This window comes from Lissotriton vulgaris, chromosome 9 (assembly GCF_964263255.1).
Source record: "Lissotriton vulgaris chromosome 9, aLisVul1.2, whole genome shotgun sequence".
NCBI lineage: Eukaryota > Metazoa > Chordata > Amphibia > Caudata > Salamandridae > Lissotriton > Lissotriton vulgaris.
Window position 1 is genome coordinate 7,774,268 of NC_141697.1, and position 15,826 is coordinate 7,790,093.

The 15,826-nt window shown below is 50.3% G+C and overlaps 1 protein-coding gene across 1 annotated transcript in view; it reads right to left on the reverse strand.

The window, feature by feature from the left end:
- The window catches only part of LOC147689523 (glutamate carboxypeptidase 2-like), a 583,351-nt gene that overhangs the window by 422,763 nt on the left and 144,762 nt on the right, over positions 1–15,826 (reverse strand). Inside the window, exon 5 of the mRNA XM_086936912.1 lies at positions 6,237–6,418. Within this exon, the coding sequence (XP_086793038.1) occupies positions 6,237–6,418 (182 nt within the window). The remainder of the gene's footprint in view (positions 1–6,236; positions 6,419–15,826) is intronic.

The window sequence follows — 15,826 nt, forward strand, 5'->3', positions numbered from 1 at the left end:
TAAGCCAGACAAAGGTGCGCCAGGGAGTTTTGAATGCATGATGGAGCTTTTCGCTGCACCAGTGTCCAACAGAAAAGGCTCAACTACGCCCGATGTGGTAACTGCGACGTAAGGCCCTCTCTGATCAACCGGAACTGATACTACTCCCTCTCTTTGTCTATGGCTGTCCTAGTAGTTACCGTCATCAATATCATGCTCGATGTAACAATCATCCACATGATACTGTGCAGATCTACCGGACGATGAACCACGCTGATCAAAGCAATTATTAGAATCAGACGAGTTATTAGAATGCTCATTTTGATTCTGAGTAACACCACGACCTCTACCTCGCGAAGCCTTTTGAGGACCACTACGACCTCCTCTAGCCGAACCACCACTATTTCTGTCTCGCAAAACCGGACAATCAAACTTCAAATGGCCCTCACCTCTACAGTATGCACATTGATTATACCCAAGCATAGATTTCTGCGTGGAAGAGTCATTACGCGACTGTGACCTAGCAGATTGTGATTGCGATCTATTCCGCTGCTGAGAGTCATTTTGATTTGAGCGCGGAGGATACGCTTGCTGTAACAGAACTTTTGTTTTAAGATCCTTTGTTTTCTTATCCGCACGATCATTTTCCTCCTTCTCCCTATTTTCGTAATATTGAGCCGTGGCTAATATCTGAGCAGAGGTGGAAACAGCCCACGAACTCTCAGAATTTTTCAATTTATTGCTAAGGTCAGGCAACAAATTTGATACAAATGTATCTACAAACAACCGCTGACCTCCCTCGGTGCTCATATCCTGACCACTGTGATCGAGGAATGCCTCCTCAAATCTCGTAAAGAAATCGGAGACACTCTCGTCCTACTTTTGCTTGCACGCAGACAGTTTATCCCAATTAACTTTCATTGCTGGCATAAGTGTCTTCATAAGGGTAATGATTCTTTGAGGCAGAGCCGTAATTAACTGCTCAGGCTTAGCCCCACCAACCTGTAATGCGTCGGCCGCTACAAGTGCAGCCCAATCACCGCCTAACTCAGCTGCGTGATTCTCTTGACGTATTTTCGCCCAAACCGGTTGAGGTACTACATTTCCGAACAACATGTCGATGTCGGCAAGATTCATGATAGTAGCATCCACAAGTTGGGACAACTCCTTATAGTAACCTGCAGGATTTTTGCGGGGGTCAGGCAAAGATTGTTTCACCTGCAAAACTTCCGACCGCTTCCATGGGAGGTGTATCCAAACTCTCTGGAAGTGTGGCGGAATAATAGGAACGGCAGTAGCATCACCTGGCATCCACACTGGAGGGACTTCTCGCATGGGATACTGACCAGGTGTTGCCATCCACTCCTCAGTTTCATCTTTAAACAATGCTCGAGGTATTGCAGTAGGCCGAAAAGACAGAAGATGTTCTACAGCACGTCGAACATTACTACCCACAATCATACCACTCGAAAACTGATGCTGAAGTTCAGTCACTTCGGGCGGCACATTGTCTACCTCATCATTATCCATCACTTCTCGTAAACATTTACACATTTCCTCAAACACAAATCTCTGTGTGGGCTCATTGAATTGAGAGAAGGTCTCAAAAATTATGCGCGGGGTATTTTTAACGGGATACCTAATCCAATTTCGCGCCATTCTAATTAACTTATCACTCTCCCTACCACCAGGAATCTGACTACGTCGTTGAGGAACATCGGAAACATCGGACCCAAGAATCGGTCCAAAAGGAGAGTAGAAATTAGCAACAGCATTAGGAATGCGACTTCGAACAGACGGAGAAGAGGAGAGAAGTACAGGGGCAACAACATGAGGACTAAACACAGGAGCAGCAGGAGCAGTAGGAGTAGCCACAAGAGCAGAAGTAGCGGGAACAGCAGACTGAGAAGGTATGGGCAGTGGAGCAGTAGGAACAGGAGCAGATAAAGCAATAGGGATGGCTTGAGGGACAAGAGGATTTGGAAGGACAGGACCAGCGACAGGCTGACCAGCAGCTGCCGGAACAACAGGTTGAGGAACAGGGGGAACCACAGGAGCTTTAGTATCCTGCGGGTATGGCGGTGGTGACTTCAGTAGGTAGGACAACAAAGGGTCCTCTACTACTTCCTCTCCCTTCTTATCAGTACTCGATGGTAAAACGGGATAACACTTATACACCGCCATACATTGTAATCTATCAAAAACTTCCTTTTCCTTCTCTTCTTTGTCTCGCTGTAACTGCTCTGCATTTCTCATCGTCGTAACGATACCTTCCCTCTTATTTTGTTTAAGCTGCTTGATTTCTTTCTGCTTGGCCTCTTTACGCCATAACCGAAAGGAATCAAACATGGCCGGCCTAGATTTCTTTTTGAACAATTTTGCTTCAAGATTATCCAAAATTGCTGTTTCGAAACTACCATGAGGTGGCCAGCTAAGGACACCATCATCTTTAGTGTAGCGGACCCAGCACTCATTATATGCGATAGGACCCACACCATGGCGACTATATAACTCATAGACCGGAGTTCCAACTGGAGGTATCGGACATGAGTCCTCCAATCGGGAATCCGCACCGCAACTTTTAAAGCAACTAAACAAAGTACTACGGCCAGGCATCGTGCACACTAACCGAGTTGCACAAACTTCAGGGGTTATCGAATTACGATGTCTTCGCAAAAATGCAAAACCCTCGGATTCTGGCAATTGCAATCGTCAAATAAAACCCTACAACTTAGAACCAAATACTAAGAACCACAAATGCAATGGAACCATGCAAAACAACCAAGCACCAACAACAACCAAGGACTCTGGGAGCGACCCACAAATACTTAACTGAAAGAGCAATGGCGTCACCAGGAAGGCCCGTCAATCGTCTCGCTGTACAAAGGACTACGCCAGGCGACAAAACAGGTCGACAGTCAGGGCAGCAGTCCGTCGCAGCCGTCAGGAGGCGGGGATCTTCGCGGGAAAAGTCTTCGGGCCACTTGTTTCAACAACAGGATCGATGAAGCGGGGTGCACCTTCCCTCAGAGATTTCACACGAAGTTCCTCATGATCGTCGGGCTTTGGACCGGTACCGCTGATGTCGCCCCACATTGGGCGCCAACTGAAGGACTGGGCTATTCTAAGGCCCAGCGGTGCCAGGGGACAACACCTGAAACCTTCGTGGGTTACCTGTTCCGGCGTACAAATGACAGAGACACGGGACACTTCCTTCGGGGTCAAAGATCGAGGTTTATTTACTGCAGGGAACACAGAAGTCACAAGAAGTGCAACGCATGTAGGTTCTAGGAGACTGCTTCAAATTGCAACTGTGGATCGCTCCTTTTATACATATTTCTGTCATAGCACAACATGGCGAACAAAAGGTTACAGCTCAGTTCCCACAGTAAACTTCAAAAGGGTTGCTTTCATGTATTCAGGGTCCCGGAACATAATTACAGTAGCATCGCCGGTTCCCAACTGTAAAAGTACATTATCCCACCATTAGGTACATTCCATTCCGGCTGTAAACGAGTTAAGGAAAGAGTCAGAAACAGGTGCAAGGGAAGACAAAGATAGTCAACAGATTGAAAAGAGTGTAAGGTGGGTGATATCGGAGACACGATTGCAGGATCAAAGGAGACATGCCTAATGAATGCACGGCTGAAACAATAGACCGGCACGGCAAGATGAGCCTCGAGCGGGGCCATCTGCCTTTGCAGTGTCATCCCCCTCATCATAAAGACACCCTCAAAGGAACATGTGTCTTCCGCAAGAGCTTGGGAATCCCAGGGTCACGAAGCGGACAGTGTCCGTTCGCTGGCTACTTGAGGGCAAGAGACAAAATGGCTGCTGTATCTAAAATGGAACCCGTGGGTTCAGATGAAGAAACCCACGAATAAGACGAACGGTTCAGGTCAGCGTAGCGAAAACGCGTACACCCACTAAACTCGTGATTTCCGGTTCATAGATACCAAACTCGTCCATATTCGAACGAGTCAAAAACACCACTTTAATTGTCACGGAACCTCAACGGATTTGCCTGGTGTGTTTCTCGGCATGTTTGATGTTGTTTGAGGGGTCAGTGGATTGTAGCCTTTTTCTTGCTGCCTCTGTATTGGACTGGGTACCCCTTATCCACTTGCCCCTGTCCTTCTGTGGTTGAGAGTGCTGGGGTTGATTTTGTCTACGTATATCAATGTGCTTCCCTGGGCTCGTCTTCATCTGTACCCATTGATGAACCATCTCTTGTCCCAGTTGGCTTCTCGTTCCACGGCTTACGTTCTGCCTGTGGTAGCGTCTCTGCTGGTTCGGCCCAATGTGGGTTGGTGGGTGGTGGAGTCCATTCTCTCTGAGGTCTTCCTTTTCTGGTGTGCCCTTCCTGGGTGGTTTCAACTGATGCAAATCTGACAGGCTTGGGGACAACTTGGTTTCCCGATCTGTGCAGGTTTGGTGGGTTGCCTGCAAACAGGTTACTGGTCCATCTTCCGGGTAATGAAGGCCGTTCGTTTGGCTTGTCTGGAGTTTGCCAGGGCCCTTCCGGGGCCTCATGTTCTAGGCCGGTGTGTCATTCAGCTGGTGATGGGCTACCTCAATCCCCAGGGAGTTGCAGGGTTCGCTCCCTCTGGCTCCTTGCGCAAGAATTTCTGTCCTGGGCAGTGGTGTCATTGTTGTCACTCAGGGCAAGCGGTGAACTGCATGGCTGATCTCCTGAGTGGGGTCTTTCCTCCTGTGGCTTCCTTCTCCCTGTCTGAGGTTTTGTCACATCTGTTGGTGCAACGGTTTGGGTGCCCAATGGTGGATCTGTTTGCTCAATGCTCACCTGCCTCTCTTCTACGTGCTCCACCCGTGCAGGGGGGTGTGGTGGCTGGATGCGATGTCGTTCCATTGGCTGGGCCCCCTGCTTTACACTTTTCCTCCATCCCCTTTGATTGTGCGAGTTCTGTGCAAGATTTGCGGGGCTGGGCGTTTGTTCTGTTGTTGGCACCTGGCTCGGTTTGCTGGCCTTGGTTTCCTCTGCTGAGGGTGGTGGCCACCCAGTAGTTCTGGGCATTCCCGGATCTTCCTTGCCCATTGCGGGCCCTCCGCTTCCCATCGGGGTTCTGCATCATCTTAGTCTTCGGGCCCGGCTCTGGGGTTGTCGTGCCTGCTGTCTCAGGGTTGCTCCCTAGAGGTGGTGGAGTTGCTTCAGGGCTCCCACTGCTCAGCTACTCTTCTGTCTTATTCTCGCCACTGGGGGTCTTTTTCTTGATGGTGGTTTCTAAGGGATTAGTATCTGTTTCTGGAGACCCTTTGAAGGTGTTCATTTTTTTCTCATGACTTTGCCTTGGGCCCGGCCCATTATGCTCTTACGGCTCCGTGAGTGGCCTTGTGTGCGTTCCGCTGTCCTCTTTTGGACGGTTTGGTTCCTTTGGTGGCCAGGTTGCTCCAACGTTGTTTCCTACAGTGTCCTGAGCTCTTTTGCCTTGCGCCATCCTAGGGTCTTTCATTGGTGTTGCGCGCCCTTCCGGAGGGACCCTTTGAGCCCCTGGGGTCCGTGGACTTCATGTTCCTCACCATGCAGGTGGTGTTTTTGGTTGTCATCGTATTTGCTGATCGGATGGGGGTGCTGGGAACCTTCTGTGTTCCCCTCCATTCTTGAGGGTCCTGCCGGGCTGTTTTGTGGAGTCTGGGTCCTACGTTTCTGCCTGTGGTCCCCTAGTTTGTATACGGTTCCCGGGGGACATGTTGCCTATTTTCCCACTAGTCATTGGGTCCGGGTTGGATTCTGCTCTCTCGCTGTTGATTGTCGGACAGGCAGTGTTGCTGTTTTTGGAGCGGACTGCATCTTTTTGCTTCTGTACCACCTTCTTTGTCACTTTTGGTCCTGTCCAGTCTGGTCATACACCTTCTCTCTCCACCCTGAGTGTGTGGTTTATGCAGCCTATCTTGCTGGCCGGTGGTTGCCAGGGTTCTCAGGTGTCTGCCCGGGTGCTGGGTCAGTCTGCCTGGGGTCTGTCCTAATTTACGTCGGAGGGTTCTGGTGCAGAGCTAAATCTCACTATGTAACTCTGGTGGCGAGGAAGACATACCAGGAGGTAATGATGGAAGAAGCCAGCCAGATGGCCCCACCTCACCACCCCAAGCCTTCATCTACCCTTTGCTTGTTTTCTACCTCCCAACACACACTCACCCCAGGTGGAAAGGGCGTCTCCCTCCTCACCCAGAGACCTCACTTTGAACATAATCCCTGGTCCACAGACAGACACACAGCCCTCGAAGGAGGGACTACTTACCAATGGAGGGGTAGAAAGGGGTCAAGGGGTCCCCATATGTCCGCAGGATGCTTCCTCGTTGGGCCCCCGTGCCCGGGAGCCACCAGTCCTCTGGGTACACCCGGGCACCTGCCCCCGAGACATAGTCTGCAGGGTCGGAGTAAAGGATCACTCCTGCACAGCCGAAGGACTCGGCGTTCTGCACTTGAGGAGAGAGTAAGACAGTCAGTGTCAGGAGAGTGAGGGTGCAGGAGACAAGAGAGACGGGGGAGACACACAGCTTCAGAAGAGAGAGGGGTGCAGGAGACAAGAGAGAGGGCAAGACACACAGCTTCAGAAGAGAGAGGGGTGCAGGAGACAAGAGAGAGGGGGAGACAGGGTGCAGGAGACAAGAGAGAGGGGGAGACACAGCTTCAGAAGAGAGAGGGGTGCAGGAGACAAGAGAGGGAGGAGACACACAGCTTCAGGAGAGAGAGGGGTGCAGGAGACAAGAGAGGGAGGAGACATACAGCTTCAGGGGACAAGCACAGTACAGGGGGCGGGGATAGACGACCAGTACTGAGAGACTGGGGGGGCAGTTTACAGGAATTTTGGCGCAGGGCAGCACCACAATTCAACCTGCTGAGCTGCTATAGTTCAAAGTGAAAGGGCAGGAATGTGCCGTATTATTCTAATTTGGTGGATTCCTGTCCCTTCACCCCGCGTTGGCGTTGTTTCGCAGCCTAGTGCCAACGCAGGCACCCTTGCCTCTGTTTCAGGCAGGATTGTTTTTGTGCAGGAAGTGGCACCTTCCTGCACAGAAACAATCCATGAAGGCGTGTTCTTCCTTCTGTGTGTGCAGCACACATGGAAAGAGGAAAAGCGAGGAGAAATCAATAATTGTTTCCTCTTTACGCCTCACCTGGGGAGGCGTATCTTTTTGACTCCTTTCCAGCTTTGGTACCATGGGATCTACACGGGAACAGCGGCTGCAATGCCCAAAGAACGCCTCCCTTGCGCAGAGTAAGGCAACGCAGCGATTTGCATAACTCCATATTACTGAAGCCATTCAAAGCCACGGAGAATGGCTTGGCGTCGCCTCATAGATATGACTCTGAGGTGTGCATCATGCCTGTCCCACGTTGTACGGCGCAAGCATGACGCAAAGCTCTTATAGTTATGACCCTAAGAGCGAGAAAGAGATAGGCGCATGAGTACAGGGAGACGGAGGGCCCAGGAAGGGGGAAAAGATAAAATAAAGAGAGAAGGAGAAAAAATAGACAGTGAGGAGGGATTGACCAGGAGAGGAGTGAGAGATTTGAAAGAATGAAAAACAAGAATGGAAATATAGCAACAAGGAGGAGAAATCTAGCAGCTTTGGTCCCCAGCTTCTATGTGCTTTAGAAACTATAGAGCCCCCATACATACAAAACCTGGGGGTGTCCCTTTAACCATCCTTTTGAAGCTGTTCATTTAACACCATCGCGGCTAGAGATATATTCCTCCGGTGCTGACTTGTTGGAAATCCCATTGTTCATGACGAGCTCAGCTCGTCATCAGCACAGCTCCACTGTGTCTCATGATGAGCTGAGCTCGTCATGAGCATCAAAAGGGTTAAGAACTGTTGGACTTGCGTGATTTTTGGCACGGGAGCCCACCCCGCTTATTTGCGGCACCTTTTAAATCGTTGGCAGGTGCCCACCCTGCATGGTGAGCCTAGCGGGTGCCTACCCCGCGTATTTATACTTTTTCTTAACCTCTAACAGGTGCCCACCCCGCCAGGGACCTTGTGCCCCCGCTTTCGTACCCTAGCGGGTGCCCACCCCGCTACTTGCCACACACACAGGGCAACCGCAGTGGCCCGAGCCGCTCTTCAAAGTCCCACCCTCCCCCACCCCCCGGGCCGCTATCGGCGAGACCCGGAAGGCAGGCACTGTTGCCTGGTTGCAGGCGGGCGACCCGGAAGCTGCGCGGCCCACCCAATTGCAGCGCGGCCCAGGAGATGGCCCCGGAAGGAGACGAAGGCCTGCCCTCGGGAAGAAGGAGACTGGAGGAGCCGTTCCCGGTGAACCGAGGGAGCTCCCCTGCAGGAGGGAGAGCCCCGCGACTGTCCAGCATTGAGGAGGGCTCTCCCCAAGCAGCCCCCGCCCAGGAGCAGCACCGGGACAAAGACGGGTCCCCCGCAAGAGACCGGTGAGTGGAGCCAGGTGCCGGTGCTCTGTTAAAAGCCCACGAGGGCTCCGGTGGCCATTGTTGTCAGAGGGGGCGTCAGGGCACATTGCCGATGCCCACCCCCCTCCTGCCTGTGCTATCTTCATTGTTGGGCCACATTTAAGGGGGCATTACTGAATCCAGAGCCCCGAGGCTCCAACAATCCCGGGGGCATTTCTAGTGGAAGAGCGGACCCAGCTGGCAGCGTGCCGCTTCCACAGTGGTGGCAGCATTTTCCTGGCAATGCAGAGCCCTGTGGCTCCAACCTGGGGGCATTTGTTTACTTAGAGCCCACATGGCTCCCACGTTGTTTTGAGCACTATTGTTTGTTGAGAGCCCCAGAGAAGAGCTAGGGAGCACACTGGTGCCCAGGGGAAACAACACTTACAACGCAACTTTTACAACGCACTACCTTTACAACGAAACTTTTACAATGCAACATCCATTACAACGCATGCCATTACAACCCAACCATTACAACGAATGTCCCTACAATGCATACCACTACAACGCATGTCAATGCAACGCAGTCATTACAACGCATACCATTACAACGCATACCTATACCACCCAACACTTACCCTACTGATGCACCCCCTGGAGTTCGAATAGTAATTTTTACCCCTACACTATCCAATACTTACCCTACTGTTGCACCCCCTGGAGTTAGAATAGTAATTTTTACCCCTACACTATCCAACACTTACCCTACTGTTGCACCCCCCTGGAGTTAGAATAGTAAGTTTTACCCCTACACTATCCAATACTTACCATACATGCAATGTAATGGTATGCGTTGTAATGGTATGCGTTGTAAATGTAGTATGCGTTGTAGTGGAATGCGTTGTAAAGGTAGTTTCAAAGAATTTGTTGTAATGGTATGTGTTGTAATGGAATGCGTTGTAATGGATGTTGCGGTGTAAAAAATGCGTTGTAAAGGTATGCATTGTAAAAGTATGCGTTGTAACGACATACATCCGGTGCCCAGGCTCAGTTCCCCAGCTGCCCAGCACTTAGTGGGCAGCTGCTTCGTTTAGTCTCTTGCGAATCCTCTTTGGCTGCCTGTGCAGCCAGCCCAGACATTCTAAACGTTGGGCCTGTGAGCCCCTAAGAGGCCAGGTTGGCCTGGGGTCAGTTCTGTGTACTTTTTGGCGCAAATGTGATTACCTGCCTAATGTGATTTCTAGATAATATGCAATGCCTTTTTCGCTATACCTCTAAATATATTTTTATGCTTAGGAGGTTGTGTTACCCAGTATGGTTGTGCTAGTGAGTTCATGGGTTCCTGCGTGATATATGCCTAAGGTGGTTAGGATTGCGTAGGGTGTACTTACTTTTTACCAGTGGTTACTGGTTGTGTGCTACATTTGCTATTTGGTGCTACAATTATGTTCTAAGTGCTATTCCTACAAAGTGCTAGTTCTACCAAGTGCTTATTCCTGACAGTCGTCCATGTTGCCCATGTGGCCCTGTCCTATGTATATAATCCCCTGTAAATTCTGCCCGTGCCAGTGGCACCGTGTAAAATGTGTGTTTATTATCTAATGTGTTTGGTATAATACAAAGGCTATTTTTATATATAACCTTGTGTGGAGTTTCCTTTGTGGTGGGCCTTGGGTGTTGTTGCTCGGTGCGCGTGCAAACGCTTTACACAAAGTTCCAAGATAAGCCTGACTGCTCGTGCCAAGCTACCAAGGGGGTGAGCAGGGGTTATCTTTGGCGGGTGACTTCCTTGCCCTGACTAGAGTGGTGGTTTCTGACTGGCTTTGGCGCAAGCCCTAGCCAACCAGAAATCCCCATTTCTAACATTGGTTGTCAGCGGTGGGAATTGCTCAGTACCACATCTATAACTGGTTCCACTACAAAACTCTGCATTTTAGATAGTCACATGGAAAGGGATTATTGTTTCTAAGTTTCTTCTAAGTGTAATTTCTTTGGAAATGTGTTTCTTGTGCACTGTGAGTTAGGTGTCCCTAGCTCGGGAGGGTAGATCATCCCCTAAGTGCAGTGTGAGTTTTCTGGGTTCACCAGTAAGGGTGGGATCCAGTGGTGGCAAAGAAAGTGTGTCCACTGCATGTGTTCCCCGTCCCGTTCCCTGAGTAATGGTACCTGTGTCACGTGGTGGTCAGGTTGAGAAATCAGGGGCGGTAGAAACTGTCTTACCAGTCTTGAGAGGGGTTTGGGTATGAATGTGTGATGCGCTGGATGAATGTGAACGTCCCATTCCCCATTCCCGGAGTAATGGTACCTGTGTCACATGGTGGTCAGGTTGAGAAATCAGGGGCGGTAGAAACTGCATTACCAGTCCGAGGGGTGGTGTGTGCGGATGAATGGTGTGTTGTGCTGAATAATTGATGTGAGTTCTCTGAGATAGGGAGCTTGCTGAATAATTGGGAGTGATTCCAAAAGGAGTGGCAGAGGTGTCTACCAGCCCAGCATGGTGGAAGAGGTACAGAGTAGCCCAGCTAGGTCCCGGTGTAGGGGCCCACGTCCTGTCTCTGAGGAGAAGGAGTGGGTGGGACTGCGTGTCTCCAGGTGCCCGAAACCCAGTCTCAGGGCCTGGATTGTTTTCTAAGGGAACATCAGGTCGGGGGCATAGGCTGTACTAATAGGCCATTTGAGGAGGATCTCCCAGGGTGTAGAGAACGTGGGGCGCCTGTAAGCAGGGTTCCAGTAGTTCTGGTGCCTGGCAGTACTGCTCCAGTTGGGATGGTGCAGAAGTCCAGATGGAGGAGTGCGAGGGGGATAGGCTCCCCAGTGGAAGAACCAGTGGGTCAGGGGCCAGCCAGAAGAGCTGTGTCGCCGGGGAGTGACCATGGTGATGCCATTTCTGTCCTGAGTGACAGGCAGACTTGCTACACGACACATCAGTTATGTGTCACCCAGAAGATAGTCCTGGTCCGCCAGGCATCTGACCAAAAGGTACGTCAGTCAGTAGCCGGCGGTTCCGGATCTGGACGTAAGGGCAACTGTAAGTAGTGTCCTGAAGTTACAAGAAGAAACTTCTGCCTGAAGAGAAGGAACCCTGCTGACAGGCGCCAAGACGCCCCCGGGCATTTGCGCGCTCTATAAATGGATAAATCAAATCAACCAGGTAAGCTGCAGGAGGAATATTGTCCCTGACCTGGGGTATTGGCCTGCAGTGGTTGCCTTGCTGCTGAAGGAGAAGAGAAAGCCTTAGACTTTATTTTCAACTTGTGAAGTCTTGGTGCGCGAGGCATCTGACCAAAGGGTAGCTTCCGTAGGTTGGGGAGCCAGGTTCAGGTGTTTGCCTGTCCTGTACGGCAGGGCGATTGTAGCCAGTGTCCTGGCCGGTTTGTCTTCTAGGGGTACCACTCCAGTTGGGAGGGTGCGGAACCCTGGAAGGGGTTCAGAGGGAGTCTGACCCCTGTACATCCGGTGAATTTGGATCCCAGGTGGTAGACCAGTTGAGGGAGAGAGGTCCTAAACTAGTGGGAGAGTTGTGTTCTGGAGGGGGATTTTCCTGGGAGAGTGCCCAACCCCAGAAGTAGAGGTAGGGTGGGGTATTCTTGCCCGTGACCTCTGGTCAGCCTGACGGTGCGGTCCCTAGGTTGAAGGATCAGTGGTAGTTGGGAACTACACTGAGGAAGGGAGTGGAGAAAGGCTATTGTATGCCAGGGGTTACCACCCCCACTCTGTGGATTGGCAAGGACCTGTGTATCTGGGTGGCCTAGGGCCTGGTCCTAGCCATGGACAACTAAGGAGTACCGGTGGGGTAGCCTGGTTGGACCTGAATTCTTTTTTTCATGTATGCTTGTTTTGGAGCAACGTGGCTTAGAACCGGAGGGTGTCCCTGCAGTGAGGGCCTGAGTCCGTGTTCTATCGCCCAAAGCAGGGAAGCCCATCACGGTGGTGATTGGTCTACCCTGCGATTCGGCTGGAAGGTGGTTGTATTGGACTTGGCCCTTCGGGCAGGTTCACCCCTAAACTTTTTGCCTCGGTATGTGACTTGCTGTTGGTTGTTTTTGGCTTCAGCGCACTTTCACTGTGTCCCAGTGTAAAGTGCGTGCGCACTCTGAGTGCGTGTGGTGAGACTGGCCTGCCCTCCCATGGGAATGCATAGGGAATGTATGTGTCCATGTTAGTTCCTGATGTGTGGGGAGTGCAGGGTCGACTTTGGGAAATGCTGCGCGATGATGTGTGTGGCGGTAATGTGTCTGGTATGGAAGTGCCATTTCGGGAAGTTGGCATGTGTGTGTAATAAAGATGAAATGACTGTCTGGCTTGTGATTGGCTGGAGCTGGCTGGTGTGCCTGGCTCCAGGAGTCAGGATGGTCTGCCCCGGTGGTGAATAGAGAGATTGACAGCCAGATGGGTGGGAGGAGTGCACCTGGGACCTGAATAGGGCTGGGCTTTCCCTCCACAATGCTGGCTCTGCCCCCTGTGGTGCGACTGATGACCCTAGCCTGTCCTCTGAATGGGGAGAGGGGCTGAGCACAACAGAGTGCTCCAAAACCAGCTGCATCTGGTTTTCTCTTAACCCTGCAGCCTGAGACAAAAGATTCCTGTGTATAAGAAGTAAGCGTGGGCGGAAAATCCGTTCCGCTCGCGGATTTTGCGGATTTTCGGGAAATCCGCAATCCGCGAGATTTGCGGATTTCCCGCAAAATCCGCAAATTCGCACGCAGCGGATTTTTTTGGCGGCGCGCGGCGTTGGTGATACAATTTTTGCGGCGCGCGGCGTTTATCATCGTTTGCCGAGTTGTTTTTTTCGATAGTTTGCGAGTGCTGCGCCATTTTGGATCTTGCTGTGTGATCCCGCGGGAAGTGGCGAGCGCGATTACGTCATCGCGGCTTGCCAGCGATAGTTTGTCAACGCGAGTACGACGAGATCACGTCTCGCGGTACTTCGCAATTGCGAGATTTGAGATGCGGCGCGCGAAAATATAAATTTGCAATTCTGCACAAGAAATCCACCAGCAAGCAGCATAAACCTTCTAGAAATGATGATTTTTATGTGAATAACTCCTTAGTTTGACATTTGCCTGCACTTTTTTAGCGAGGAGTCCATTTTGGGGAGGGGGGCAGGGGGGTGGGAGGAAGGAAGTGCCCCATAGTCTTCAACTTCCTGTTCCTGTTCAGCAGGCTCCTCCCAGTGCTTTGTCCATCTCCTGGTCACTTTTCATTCGGATGTGGACCTGGAAGGATTACCTTTTGTGGATGCTGCTGGATCTTTGGATTTGAGGCCTTTTTGACTTTCTTTGGATCACTGTTGGATTAGAAATTTTACAAGTAAGTTTGTTTGGGGCATTACAGTTGCTGCAACTAAAATTTTGGGATTTTCGATTTTTGGGCTGTTTTGGGGCCTTTTCCCAGGGGTACTCAGTGGTGGGTGGACTGATTCTTTCTGTGGGTTGTCTTGAACTTAAACATCATGGAGGCCATAGATGAATTGGGATTGTGCTGATTTTTCTGTGTTTTTCGATTTTTTTTTTTTGTAAAATTTTGTGTTTTTCGATTTTTGACCTGTTGTTGGGGCCTTGACCAGGGGTAGTGAGTGGTGCATGGGCCTAGTCTTTCTGTGGGCTGTCTTGAATTTAAACATCATGGAGGCCATGGATGGAATGGGATTGTGCTGATTTTGCAGTGTTTTTCGATTTTTGGGGGTGTTCATGGGGAGGGACATGCCATGTGGCTGGTGGCCATTTTGAGTGCAGCTACAGGCACTGGCCATGTGCTGGCAGGCAAGTGGCCATTTTGAATGCAGGCTTTGTTGTTAGGCCTCCAACCATTTTGCCTACTTTTCAACCTTTATTTATGCCAGGGGTAGTGAGTCTTGCATGGGCCTAGTATTTCTGTGGGTTGTCTTGAATTTAAACATCATGGAGGCCATGGATTGAATGGGATTGTGATGATTTTGCAGTGTTTTTCGATTTTTGGGCCTGTACTTGTGGCCTTTTCACCAGGGGTATTTGAGTCTAGCATGGGCCTAGTCTTTCTGTGGGCTGTCTTGAATTTAAACATCATGGAGAGGCCACGGATGGAATGGGATTGTGCTGATTTTGCAGTGTTTTTCGATTTTTGGGCCTGTACTTGTGGCCTTTTCACCAGGGGTATTTGAGTCTAGCATGGGCCTAGTCTTTCTGTGGGCTGTCTTGAATTTAAACATCATGGAGAGGCCATGGATGGAATGGGATTGTGCTGATTTTGCAGTGTTTTTCGATTTTTGGGCCTGTACTTGTGGCCTTTTCACCAGGGGTATTTGAGTCTAGCATGGGCCTAGTCTTTCTGTGGGCTGTCTTGAATTTAAACATCATGGAGGCCATGGATGGAATGGGATTGTGCTGATTTTGCAGTGTTTTTCGATTTTTGGGCCTGTACTTGTGGCCTTTTCACCAGGGGTATTTGAGTCTAGCATGGGCCTAGTCTTTCTGTGGGCTGTCTTGAATTTAAACATCATGGAGAGGCCATGGATGGAATGGGATTGTGCTGATTTTGCAGTGTTTTTCGATTTTTGGGCCTGTACTTGTGGCCTTTTCACCAGGGGTATTTGAGTCTAGCATGGGCCTAGTCTTTCTGTGGGCTGTCTTGAATTTAAACATCATGGAGGCCATGGATGGAATGGGATTGTGCTGATTTTGCAGTGTTTTTCGATTTTTGGGGGTGTTCATGGGGAGGGACATGCCATGTGGCTGGTGGCCATTTTGAGTGCAGCTACAGGCACTGGCCATGTGCTGGCAGGCAAGTGGCCATTTTGAATGCAGGCTTTGTTGTTAGGCCTCCAACCATTTTGCCTACTTTTCAACCTTTATTTATGCCAGGGGTAGTGAGTCTTGCATGGGCCTAGTATTTCTGTGGGTTGTCTTGAATTTAAACATCATGGAGGCCATGGATTGAATGGGATTGTGATGATTTTGCAGTGTTTTTCGATTTTTGGGCCTGTACTTGTGGCCTTTTCACCAGGGGTATTTGAGTCTAGCATGGGCCTAGTCTTTCTGTGGGCTGTCTTGAATTTAAACATCATGGAGAGGCCACGGATGGAATGGGATTGTGCTGATTTTGCAGTGTTTTTCGATTTTTGGGCCTGTACTTGTGGCCTTTTCACCAGGGGTATTTGAGTCTAGCATGGGCCTAGTCTTTCTGTGGGCTGTCTTGAATTTAAACATCATGGAGAGGCCATGGATGGAATGGGATTGTGCTGATTTTGCAGTGTTTTTCGATTTTTGGGCCTGTACTTGTGGCCTTTTCACCAGGGGTATTTGAGTCTAGCATGGGCCTAGTCTTTCTGTGGGCTGTCTTGAATTTAAACATCATGGAGGCCATGGATGGAATGGGATTGTGCTGATTTTGCAGTGTTTTTCGATTTTTGGGCCTGTACTTGTGGCCTTTTCACCAGGGGTATTTGAGTCTAGCATGGGCCTAGTCTTTCTGTGGGCTGTCTTGAATTTAAACATCATGGA